Raw genomic sequence first — 13,539 nt, 5'->3', positions numbered from 1 at the left:
ACTTTGATGTAGTTTTATACAGGGGACATTTAGAATGCAGCAGTGTCACTGCCTTGTGGATACTTTGGAGATTTGATGTGTGCGCAGCCAATAACCAAGTGGGGAATACTGAAATGAAATACGCAGAATGCCATCATAAGACAACAATTTAGTGTGAAACAGCGAAATTTAATACACCAAATGTCATTGCTAGGTTTTAGTGATATCGACGTGGATGGTACGTGGAAGTGGTACGATGGTAGTACGAGTACTTACACCAACTGGAACGGAGGCGAGCCGAATGGCAACTACCAAACGAATTGCGGCGGGATGTACTCCAGCGGAACGTGGGACGATTATCCGTGTAGTACCTCCATGGTCAGCGTATGCAAAGGTAAGAAGCAATGCGCCCGGCGAATAGGGGGTGCACGTCACGAGACCGATACCCATGAGTCATACAGCCCACGAGTCATACAGCTCACAAGTCATACAGCCCATGAGTTATGCAGCTCACGAGTCATACAGTCCATGAGTTATACAGCTCACGAGTCATACAGCCCATTAGTTCGATATTAAGCTAACAAGGTCCACGAGACCGATACATTAAGCTCCGTGCTATATTTGTTGAACTCGTGGACTGATTTTACCTAGTGTCGAACTCATGGGCTCTATTTGCCTATAGTGTCGAACTCATGGGCTGTATGACTCGTGAGCTGTAGGACTCATGGACCTGTTTTCAATGTCGAACTCGTGGACTGTATGACTCGTGGATGTCGGTCTATAGTGGGATGACCCCGAATAGGGAGGGGTTTACTCATCAGAAGTGGCGCCTGATTCTGTCTGGATGAATAACTTCCATTCCATCTGAAAATGTCTGATTTTAAAAGTGGATTATTCAACTAGGTTTTGAATATCCCGGGAAGAAGTTGACGACGAATGCACTTATCTTCTTTTTTCCCCCTCTTCGGGACATCAGTTAGGCAGGGGGGGGGGGGGGGATCTGAGAGTTAGCGTGTGATCTACACCCCTTTATTGGTTTCTCCATTTTGAAAATTACATCCTATTTTCTATTATATCATTATCATTATTATTACTAACATTATGAATACCAAAATAATCAAAATAGTCTACTTCTACTACTGCTGCTACCATACTACTACCACTGACTACTACTACTATACTACTACTACTACCACTACTACTACTACTACTACTATTACTGTTCTTATTCTTATCATCATTTTACAGTAGTAGTAGAAGTAGTAGTAGTGGTAGCAGTAGTAGTAGTTGTTGTTGTAGTAGTAGCCCTAGTAGTAACATTATCATTATTGTCATTATGATTTCATCACGTTAAAATTCTACAGGATTACGAAGTCCCATGTAAGGGGAGCAGACCGAAGATGTAATATCATGCAACAAACTTATTCATCTCGTATTTGCATCATATACAATAGCAAATACCAAAATCTGGCTCCGTGATGGAATTACCTGATATTGCACTTCAGGTTAATACAGATTTAAAACAATGTCACCACCGCAAAAGAAAGAAATTGCTGAATGCCATAATAATAATTACACAGAAGTATAAGACTATCGAGATTCCCTCTCAGAGTTTCCCTATTGGAATTGCCATCGAAGACAAACAAACAAACAAACAAACAAACAAACAAACAAACAAACAAACAAACAAACAAACAAACACACTATTCATGACGAATCCATTCCTTCACTCACTCCTTCCAGCCCTGATCCAATACACTGCTACCAAGACGGGGTGTGCCTGCCCGTTTGATTCGACCCGTAAGGATTGTGCCTGCTGTTTCACCGGAGGTACTCACTGCGGATCGGTCTACCCAAACGAGTGCTATTATTCCAGCTACTCCGAGTGTGGCTCCGATGAAAACGACCCCATCGATGGTAAGAGTATATATATATATATATATATATATATATATATATATATAATAAAAAGATGCTAATATATCGTATACATAATGTATATACATGATAATTATGTATTCATGTGTGTGTATGTATGAGCGTGTGACTGTGCCCCCGTGTATGTGTATGTGTGCGTTCCTTTTGATTGCGGCCAGATTTAGTGTCTCGAATTTTAAACAATGGTCCACAGCAGGTGGGGGTGGGGATCATGAGTGAGCGCTTATCATACCTGTTGGCGACACATCTCAGAATAATACATGTATCAATACTTCAAGAAAACAATATGGACATACACTTTTTCATACAAGTACAATAATGGACATGAACACTTTAGTATACAACGTAGGACGCAAAAGGAAAAAAAGCAGACATGAGCTACGAATACTTGATGGCAAAATACAAACTGTGACTAAGTTGATTTTAAAGGAAAGTGTAAGGCTACTTGAAAATGTTTCTAGATTTGCATGATTGTATATAGGGGACGTAATTCTCTTTAGTTTCGGAAGGTTACCCCATTATACACACTCGAACAGTCGATCATATTAGATTTTTATCACCCCTCCCCCCCCCCCCCCCCCCAGTTCTTTGCTACACAGTGTTGCGTGGACATGCGATGTTGCCCTTTGTTTTGAAGATATAGATAGAAAATATCCAGAACTTTGCTGTATAATATGAAGAGCTAAAAAGCGTCGTGCTTTAATTCAAACGCAAAGTTCGCTGTTCGTTCTGTCTCTGACACCACAGATTGGCAGATCGTTTTCAAGACATACCGTGGATCGTCCCTGAATGCGTACAACCTGTACACCGGGTCGAGTACGTACAACGACGGCTCGTCCACTGCGCACGTGCTCACGGACACGTCGGAGTCGTACAAGAGTTCAGCGGCAAATAGCTATGACACTAACAGTATCGAAGAGGTCAGTGGGTGTGTCTATTCTATCGGCCATTAGATAAAGCATAATCATCTATATTTCTATTCCAATCTTTCTATTTTAATTCTAATTTTGTTTTTTTTTTCTATGCCCTTTTTCCAATTGCAGACCCTTTATTTCCGATTAATTTTTTTTTTCTTGTCAGTCTCTTTTAGACAGCCTTTTTCCACCTACACATACACACACACACTAGTCTTGTTTTTGTTCGTGTTTATATGTACTTGTGCTTGCCATGCCCATTTATGCTTGCCTATACTACATATACATTTTCTCTCCCTTGGATTTTGTGTCCCTACGATCCCTTTTCCATTGTGCTTAATTTATTATTATTTTAATTTCTTTTATCAACATTATTATCATCATTGTTGTAATTATTATTATCATCATTGTGTATATATACTTTGATATGTTTGATTACTTGCAATTGTTGGTTGACTCTCACTTTCATTTTGTTGCCTCTTCTTGGTATACCTTATTAGGGATCGCTGTTGCTCAGCCCCACCCCCCCCCTTCCCCTTGCTACTGCTATTTCACTCTTTTCCTTTCTTTATCCTTCTGTTGTTCCTTATCTTGTTTGATGTTGCCTTCCTATCCATCCTTTTCCCTCAGTGGTTGCCCCCCCCCCATGGTCCTCAGGATCATTATTGACATTCCTCTGCCTTTTGTCTGTCCACCCTCCTGCTCTAATCCCCCTCCCTTTACCTGTTGGGCTCCTTGCCCATGACCTGCCACACTGTCCTTTTGTTTTCTTTGTTCTGTGTCCCTAGCCTGTCCCTGACTGTTCTTGTTGTGTGAAGTCCTTACATGTGATTGCTTTCCCTGCCTGTTTGCCATTTTGCCTCCGACGAAGATTCTTCTGCTGGGATCGAAAGCTCAGGCCCTTTTGACTCCATTTTACTCCATAGGTTCGCCACTAGTGGATTAGCAGTTTTCAGCAGCTATTTTTAAAGCATATTCAATGTCAAAATGTTGGACATAAATCGCACTGATGATCATTCCTTTTGCACTATGTTATGTAGATGTGTGCTTTGCAAGCCAATGTGTATGTATGTGCATATAAATATATATATATATATATATATATATATATATATATACATATATGAACTATTATGTATTTAACTATCATATACGCATGTATGAAACACAGTCATATACTTAACTATTTTATAAACATTTTTTTTTTCAATTTCCAATTCAATTTCATTCAATTTCCATCACCAAAAACAGTACATAAGACAAAGTATGTCTTTGCCAATTCATGCTATTGAGGAATTTTGAAGAAAAAAATACTAATCATGAAATATATTTCAAAATAATGTATATATTCGCATAATCATATATCGAGAAAACAATACACACTTTGCAATAGAAACCAGGAATACCTAAATAGATATATGTGCGGGTGTGTGTCTGTGTGTCTGTGTGTATAACTGTGCACGGTAAAGAGACAGATAGAGAGGGGAAAGGAGCGAGAGTGAACTCATTTACAGCCGCTGATGGCCCCCTTTCCAATTTTGTTTTCGTCACACTAGGTAAAGTTTGCCTTCTACTCTAGCGGAGTGGAGATGATGAGTTTAACCTTCACTACGTCGGGCACGAGTCGCACGAGTTGGTACGCCACGGCCTACCTCACCTACGCACCTTACACCGACATTTGGTCAGAGTCAAAGAACTTCGAGTCTATGGAGGGGTAAGACATTAGGGCGCATACTTACACGGTAATGGTCCTTGCTGTGACGTCGTAATGACTTCGTATTGGTGTCGTTTTGATGAGTAAACAAGGCTGTCCAAATGTACTTTTAATTCCGAATGCAGACAGCTGTTGACATGGACTAACAAACACTGTATAAATCATGATCGAAGGGCTTAACACTCGAATGAAAATTCCCTCATGATATTATTTTCAATTCGTTCAAATTCAATTTTAATTTATGTCACCTTTTTTGTTTTCAATACAATAAACAAAAGTTATACTAAAATAGAGAATCTGGTAATTGCATGAAAAATAAAGTTACCACATGGTAAGAAAAAAATTCGAGAAATCATGTAGCGACAATATACATTTAAATGAAAGAAAAAAGGTTTCGTTATTCTGAAGGTTCGTTCATCCGAAAAAAAAGGAATGAGGTTATTTAATTAGTGTGCATTTCGTTTTGTTCCTTTTTCATTTTCGGGTTAACGAACCTTCGTTATAGAATAAAATGTTCGGATTAACCTTAATCTACGCATTTTCGGAATAACGAACACCTATGCAGGCCTATACTGAATTTGTGTGTTTCGAAATAAACCATCTGAATAACACACATTGTAATAACAAACATAACCCGATCAGCCATGTTTATATAGCACTGAACCTGTCTTTATCAAGCATTGTCTACTGACATGGCTGACACACCGAGCACATTTGTTTTTCATTTGTTATGCTTGTTTCATATTCAAAAGTGCTTCTGGTGGAAATCGCCGCTTCTACATGAATCGGGCCTACGGTGGATGCAGCGTCGACACCGGCTGGGTGGTAGTCGTCGACCACGGAAGCAACTGGGGCTGTAACTGGGATAATTATTACTCCACACCGTTTTTCATATACAGCGCTTCGACAGCGTATGTTAGATGGGAGTCAGGTAAATGACTTCTTCTTTTGATTGCACTGTCGCACACTCAGCTAATAAACTGTAATGAAGACATTGCTACGTTCTGTGAAAGTCCATTATGTATTTTTCCTCAAGTTATGGTAATAAATGCCTTATACCATTGCCTGTATCATTGCTACATTTCATTTGCCCGCAAACCGCCAATCATCATAATCATGAAAGAATGATCACGGACATGACGATCAACACGGGACATAATTTTGTTTGACTAACTACTATGCAAGTGATCGTATTTTCGAGTTCATCCCATTGACTTTTTCTCTGCATTTTTCACTATCATTAAATGTCAGGCACATTGTACATGTAAAAAGTACCAAGTATAATATAGAGTAGTCCTTATTACTTTGTGTATTGATTAACCGTATGTAACCTGCTACTACCCAATGTCAAATATATATACATGATTCATATAATTTTTTTTTCTTATGAAAGGGAGTCGTGGATTTCCAGAAGTATTCGCGATTTTCTACAAATACTACGGTAAGTAATAAGGCTGATGCCGGAGTGATTTCATCTTACGATCTTACTCTTTAAGTAATGCCTTCTTATGTCAAATAAATTGCGACACTATTTGGCCTTTGTCGTGGTCAAAGACCAGCTAGCTGTTAATCTCCTCGAGAGTGTGCTTAACATACGTTTTAGGTTAAGGCTGCCTTAAGGGATTTGCTTTGATGAGAAAAGCAAGGGATACCAATAAATGAAGTAGAAAAGCATGATATGAAACCGAATTCCATTCATTATCTATGGTTGCATAGAGATGTTACCATATGTGTTCTTCTCTTTACCCTAATTTCAATAGTCACGACACAATATTGCCTTTGAATTAAATAAGTGAATCAAACGATATTGCATTTTCAGTTGGGAAAGAAAGCGTTGCATTCTATATCATTATGAGAGATATCGTGCAAGCTATAAATGAGCACCTGCTCTCTTCACATAAATACGCTGTCATAACAGCATTCAGTTGTTAATGTTTAGATAAAGCTCAACAAAATATAACATTCTGTATTTCTAAACAACGTTTAACAAAGATCACATAAGGACTGTATCTAACTTACCGCCGTGTGGAAAGTACACCTATAAAAGTATCAAATACTCTTCAAAGTTACAGATAATTCATACTTTGTGCACTTTCATTTAAAGACGACGGTACGGACAACACAGCGGTATGTGACAGTGGATGGAGCCAAAATGGGAACGCCTGCTATCGCCTGGTTGAGAGCACCGTGGATTACAGCACGGCGATGGCTAACTGTCGCTCCCTCAATGACTACGGAGATCTTGTCAGCGTCATGGACCAGAATGAAAACGACTTTATCCTCACCCTTTCGAGGTTTGTTAAGACTAGAAGAATACTCATACTCGCATATAAAACCGAAACAAATCCTAGCTGGTGAATAATATAAATTACTACAATGACCGAAGAGGTATATTATCGACAATTTCAATTCAATTCAAGTACTACAGTTGTACTATGGATGTATAGTAGTATAATGTTAGCACGTCAATGAAATATTGAAGAGCAATATCTGCGCGTAGTGTACATAATACATGTACTATATGGTTAATGGTTTATGGGAGTTTATGGGAGAACTATGCAGTTTTATTGAAGACTGCAGGTCATGTCCCACAAATTTTCAAGATTATGAAATCATAAGCATGAATAAAAGGAAGGGATACACGAGAAATGTAGGAGTTGTAGCGATTGAAACGCTTGAAGAGACAAACACATTCTCAGCGATTTATGTATTTTTGTTTCATTTTTCTATCATTTGATGACTGGATTGCCGATATTCAGCTACACTATAGCTGGTCTTCCATGCAGTCCGCCTGTTGGATGTGAGGTGGGACCAGAGAGGTGCTAGAGAAGGAGAGACAACTACTGCTCTCCTTTGAAGTCATGCGCGGCACCGCCGAGAAGTTATGCGTTCAACTACAGGTGGAAACCAGGTGCTTTGACAAAAGAGAGCATCAATAATCGGGACTAGCGCTCTCACATCTAGAAATACTTGCCCCTCCTGCAATTCGCTCTCTCTTTCAATGTGATGGCAACAATGAATTTGTGTACCTTGAATTGGAGCAGCGAATGAAAATGCAGCGTAAAACTGACAATTTTGACAGCAAATAGTTTAAAAACACGCTGGAACACGCTTCAGCGGAATACTTTTTTTGAAAGATCAAAATATCTCAGATTAAAAGATAAAAAACTAACATGCGGAAATGTGCGCATTATAGAAAAATATTAGGTTTTTAAGAGGGCCTAATTTTCATTTCATTTCGATTTGCGCATTACGAAGAAACTACAAATACATGTTTATAATATTGAATTCTTTCCTTAACTATTCTAAATCAATACGAGTATTTCATTTAAAATTTTACGGTGAAATAAAGCTTGTAATTCAACAAAAGGTGAAATGCGTTTTTCGTCTCCGAACTTCGTCTTGCAACTAGAGCGGTGCCGAGCATGACTTCAAAGCGTAGTGGAATGCTAGACATCCCATTGTAACGCCTTGAACCCAAACATGTGTTTGCATGAATTGCGAAGAGTTGCCACTCCATCTCTGTAACACCTCCATGGTGGGACCACTTCACCGGGTTATGCGCCCTGCTCTTAATCATGTTAATTGCGATGAAAGAATGAAGTGGGATCTCTTGTGCATGAGTTGTGTCTCTCTCCCATACGGGACCTGGATTTTATGTGCGATTCGAGGGACAGAGTGTTTTGCCTCTTCATACTGGAGAAGACACACAACATTGTTCTGTTAGACTCGGGAATCGAAGCTGGGTCCTTCAGATCTAGAGAAAAGGCGCTACCGACTGAGCCAAATCACTGTAACTATTATGCTACTATTACTGTTACTACTACTTCCGCTACTCATGGTAATGATGTATGATAATAAAGATGGTGATTATGATGATACCATCATTGCTAACATTGCCGTTGTAATTATCATCTTCATCCTCTTAATCATCATTTCGTTCCTGGTTGTCGCTGTTTGACTAGACGCACGTTGAACACAAACGCCTACTGGATCGGTTACACCGATCTCACGGAGGAAGGAACTTGGGAATGGACAGACGGGTCGACTAGCGTCTACACCAACTGGAATTCGGGCGAGCCATGTAAGTAGACAAGGGATTGGCAGAATTAATTTTTTTTTCCGCATTACATTCTTACTGTATGGCTGCACATCATACATTTTCGGCGGTGTTGTTTCTTTAAAATGTATCGTCGCATCTTTGCCTATGATTAACGTACCGTCTCGAAATTTCAAATTTCTTAGAAGGCATTTTGTTTAAAGTCGGTTCAAAGGAAGAAAGAGAAAGAGAGGAAGGTAAGTAATAATTCAAAGACGAATAATGTCTGTTCTATAACACAAATTTTGAAATTTGTCTGAACGAGGTAGTTCTTGAAATTGTGAAATATGCACATTTTCGAGTGCGGACTGTTTGTTTGAGAGTTACTCGTGGAAAGGGACGACGATTTGGAATAGACATTTGCTAAATTCACTGACTATAGGGAATAAACTGAATAGCTGCTTTCTTAGAGGTTTTCCAAGAACGTTCTGTGTAGGCCCTCTCTCTGGAATAATGTAAAGTTAGTGAGATGGTCTACCGGAGAGTAAGCATGCAGGAAACTAACACCATCATGACCATCGTTTTGTTTTGCTTCGGAATGATTTCATTAGATATCATATTCCTTGAATTCGACGGACAATGTGAAAGTGTCATGTATAATCATGATTATTCATGGATGTTGCCAAATTCTTTATGACGTAACAATGATTTCCATTGTCCAATAATGTTTCTGATTCAGCTGGAGGGACGGAGCACTGTGGGGTGTTAAGATGGAGTACAGATGGATCTTGGAATGATGCTAGTTGCACGTCGTCCTACGGGTACATCTGCAAGTACCCGCTGAACACAGGTATAGGTCCAAGATAATGACAGCAGGGAGGTGGAAGAGAGACCTCCCTGATGACAGTGTGCAGCGAGACAGTATGCTATAGTCTTGTGGGAATAGGAACTTAATGTATTATGCATTGAAACTAGTCTATTTAATTTCATTTCTGTGAGGGTGCCAGGTTTACCTGTCGAACTTTACCGGTTTGAGGGTTAATTGTTATTGTTGTATTCTTGTAATGGCCAATGCGCAATATGGCATTATAGACGGCTATTGGGATTGAGTGGGTTTAAAAGTTATGAGTATTCAATTCATGCATACCGTCAGACCCTGAACGTTACTGTGATATTATTTTTGTCTAAGTGAATAGACGAAAACGTGCTTCAATATTTTTGGTACTTTTTTGTGGTACATAATTATTAAGTACAACGATTCATGGCATGCTCAATGGAAAGGTGGCACCCATGCGAGCAAGTATAGCATAGTAACCTCACTGCATGGGAAAACGAATAGTTCAAAAATATGTGAACATGAAAATGCTTACATCGTAGGGACCTCTTCTGCCTCTTATCTTCTTCTTCCAAGTTTCGTGCGCCGAATGGAAGCGGAAGGGTTATACCTCCAGTGGGTACTACACCATAGACCCTGACGGGAGGAACAACGGTGTGGACCCCTTCAGAGTCTACTGCGACATGTCATCCGACGGAAACACGGGTAAAAGTTCCTCTTTCAGCTCTTCCCGCTGCCCTCCCTCTCCCCTCCATCTTCTCTTCTCTCTCCCAAACACGTCACTTGACGACGAAATTAAATGATTCAAAAGAGATCTGTATAATATTGTAGTGCCTTGAAAGTATACCTGTCTTGACCGTTGAACATAAGTAAGTACGCAATATATCTTCTGCCAATTCATGACACAGAGAACAATCAACTGGATTGTACAAAGACCCTGTCAATTAATCAAGGTTATTATTCCGATTTACCATGACTTCTCATCAATTTCGGATGGTTACTGAATATCTATGAATAGTATATGGTGTTGTCTGCCCCTTCAGCGTAAATGTTTATGTCAAAATTATGTTGTGTTGAGTGTGCCTTCGCGCACGTGCATATATATATATATATATGTGTGTGTGTATGTGTGTGTGTGTGCGTGTTTATGGGTGTGTGCATTCATTTGGGCGTAGTGTCCACTTTAATCACAGCATTAAATCTCTTTGACAACAGTTTTTTTTCCGTATTATATTGGAATAAGCCAGTTCGTAATTAGCTCATGGGCACGTTGGTACAAATGACCTTTCTTTTTTCTCAATTGGTTAGGCACTTTAATCGTTTTCAAAGAGACATTATTCGTACCGGGAAGCTTACCAGACGTAACAATTCATGGAATTCGTGTTCAAATAATAAATTAACTTGCATAGACCAGGTGACCAGAATGGTCCGTCAATCAACCATCGGGCAAGCATCCATTTCATTGTTTTGCTTTGAATGCATTAAAAAAACTGTTTTTATTCATATTGCCAAATACCAAGTTTGCTGTCAGGTGGATGTACTGACAAGCAACATTTACAAGGATGACATGAATAATCATTATATGACAGATGCTTATCTCAGTGAATTTAAAAACCAACGTGCCTCTTGGGACAAATGACCTTTTTCTGCTCATGCGCAAAGTGGAACTACGAACTGGCTTATTGCATTCAGTGTTTCTGAAAGAAAGTGTCACTTCCAAGATCGGAGATGAAAGCTAACATCCACTCGACTATCACAAATTTGACTCGTGATTGTGACACTCATGAATGTAAACATTGATTTGCAGGTATAATGAAGTTTGAGCATAATGAGGCATACCGCTCTCGCATTTCTGGATACGAGAGTGCTCTGAGCTACTCTCGGTCGATCCGTTACGGAAAGATTTCCACGGACCAAGTCTCTACGGCAGCTGACATCAGCTCTGAATGCTATCAGTACATCAAGGTATGATGCAGCTGCGTTCTTAGACTGACCTCTGATTGATTCTGAGGAATTTGATATCAATGATAATAATAATAGTAATAATAATAATAATAATAATAATAATAATAATAATGCTAATAATAATAATAATGATAACAATAATAATAATAAAAATAATGATAATGATAACAATAATAACAATAATAATAGGGTCTTTTAATCCAGAGTAGCCTCTTCACTGTTGCCACTGCTCTACCAGAGGGCCCTGCCATTATTATTACTACCCTAGCGTTGCCAAGGATAAGCAGGGCCTAAGCACTGGGCGGGAATCGAATTCGGGTCCTCCGATTGGGAGTCGAAGTCTTATTCACTATGCCACAGCGCCCTCATACAGCATCAAATGTTGTTTGTTTCCTTTCAAATATCCCTCAGTTAGGCGAAGTATGTGTATTAGGTACGTAATTGAAGGTCATTGTCCGATGCAATCAGTAAAGTTGTCTGATCTTAAATAGATACTTTTATCGCTTCTTCGTCAAGTCGTCGCTATATCCCTCTATACATAATAATTACATAGCAAAAAAGATACATGGTTGAAGAGTAATAGATAGATTTTTGAAAGAGCCTATAATGTTACATTCTTGTCGCTAGCATCAAATAATCGTCACATATTTGTCAACTCTTTTTTTCTTCCACTAATCTAATTTTATGTCATATTTTGTCGTTTCTCTCGATATAATAGTGGGAATGTCACGGCTCTTACGTATCTGGCTACACTGCATGGTATGACCGGAGCGGCAACTATAAGAACTATTGGGGTGGCGCCAACGTTGATAGTGGGCAATGCGGGTGCGGAAGCTCAGGTAACAATGGATTACCCATATCGAAATGATACTGCTGCGACCAAAATCACACTGAGAATGATCGCACAAAACACTGAATTAATGTTCAGGTGGTTTATGAATAATAGCATTTACATCACCTAATCACTATCAGTATCTATAGGCCCTACAATATCAATGATACGATCACTTACATTTGCCTTCTCTTAATGAACTTCAATGATGATTTCAATGTCCACTTATTCCAAGTAATCCCTAGGACAAGTCAGAAAATCGTATGAATTATCCACTCAGATGTAAATCAAAGGACACAGGTTATCGTATTCCAAAGATCCACAGTCATACGTATGGAATCAAAATTTCGTGACGACATCGATCAGCCAACGTGCCACTGATGATCAAACAACGTGATTGTCCAGCGAGTCAAAGCTTCAATGCAGCTATGTCCATGAACATGAAAAAGGGGAGTCTGCCACAAGCGTAGGAAAATCAGCTTTTTCTCCACGAACTACCGCTTAACCGGTCAGCAGGTTATGTAGGACTATTAACGAGTCGCTTCAGAGCCAGAAGTGACGTCACTCTCAGAGCAAAGGCGTTAGCGGTACTTTGCCTACTTTGTAATTTTTGTGGCTTACTGTAATGTAGATCCCTTCAACCTTTCTTGAATGTTCTGTAAGGATCTGTAACCGCTTAGTTCCTTCAACCACTCTGGCACATTCTATAAAGCTCTACAATCTTATTCCCAAATAGCCTCGACTCATTGTCTGTCTATCTATGTGAATGACCTCATTTCAAAGCTAACCCATCAGGAGTGTTGTGCTTAAACATTATCAAGTACTTCTAGCGTCTTCTACCATATCAGTAGCTAAATAAGTTATGTAGGCACTGCCTAGAACATTCTGGACCGTGTGAACTCAAATGAGCCAAATGTAAGACAAATGATGGCCCTCTCTCTCTCTCTCTCTCTGTGTGTATGTGTGTGTGTGTGTCATATACCTAATGGTATCCGGTTAAAACTTTCTTGCTACGGATTGTCTTACTCTCACAGGAACGTGCACAAACTCACAAGCCTGCAACTGCAACAACAACGATGCGACTTGGCGCGTCGACGAGGGATATCTAACGGACAAAACAACCTTACCGGTGACCGAGATGCGATTCGGTGATACCGGGGACGGTAGTGAAGAAGGCTATATAACCCTTAATCCACTCTACTGTAAGGGCGACGAATCCTGTAAGTTAATACTCAAATCTCAAAGTTAGACGTAAGAATTGTCTTGTAATGGTACATGTGCTTTTTTTTGTATTCCTTTTCCTATAGTGGTGAAATCTCGTAA

At 39.5% G+C, this 13,539-nt stretch overlaps 1 protein-coding gene across 1 annotated transcript in view; it reads left to right on the top strand.

The window, feature by feature from the left end:
• Positions 1 to 13,539, top strand: part of LOC139720640 (uncharacterized) — a 31,363-nt gene that overhangs the window by 7,607 nt on the left and 10,217 nt on the right. The window contains exons 4-16 of the mRNA XM_071631997.1: positions 194 to 373; positions 1,723 to 1,896; positions 2,665 to 2,837; positions 4,388 to 4,545; positions 5,298 to 5,476; positions 5,939 to 5,986; positions 6,650 to 6,839; positions 8,511 to 8,629; positions 9,324 to 9,434; positions 9,996 to 10,124; positions 11,227 to 11,384; positions 12,103 to 12,223; positions 13,251 to 13,436. Coding sequence (XP_071488098.1) covers positions 194 to 373; positions 1,723 to 1,896; positions 2,665 to 2,837; positions 4,388 to 4,545; positions 5,298 to 5,476; positions 5,939 to 5,986; positions 6,650 to 6,839; positions 8,511 to 8,629; positions 9,324 to 9,434; positions 9,996 to 10,124; positions 11,227 to 11,384; positions 12,103 to 12,223; positions 13,251 to 13,436 — 1,926 coding nt within the window. The remainder of the gene's footprint in view (positions 1 to 193; positions 374 to 1,722; positions 1,897 to 2,664; positions 2,838 to 4,387; positions 4,546 to 5,297; positions 5,477 to 5,938; positions 5,987 to 6,649; positions 6,840 to 8,510; positions 8,630 to 9,323; positions 9,435 to 9,995; positions 10,125 to 11,226; positions 11,385 to 12,102; positions 12,224 to 13,250; positions 13,437 to 13,539) is intronic.

This window comes from Diadema antillarum, unplaced genomic scaffold, assembly GCF_040938485.1.
Source record: "Diadema antillarum isolate AM-2024a unplaced genomic scaffold, OU_Dant_1.0 scf00000131, whole genome shotgun sequence".
Classification (NCBI taxonomy): domain Eukaryota; kingdom Metazoa; phylum Echinodermata; class Echinoidea; order Diadematoida; family Diadematidae; genus Diadema; species Diadema antillarum.
Note: the sequence above shows the minus strand (reverse complement) of the source record. Positions and strands in the feature narration are given on the sequence as shown.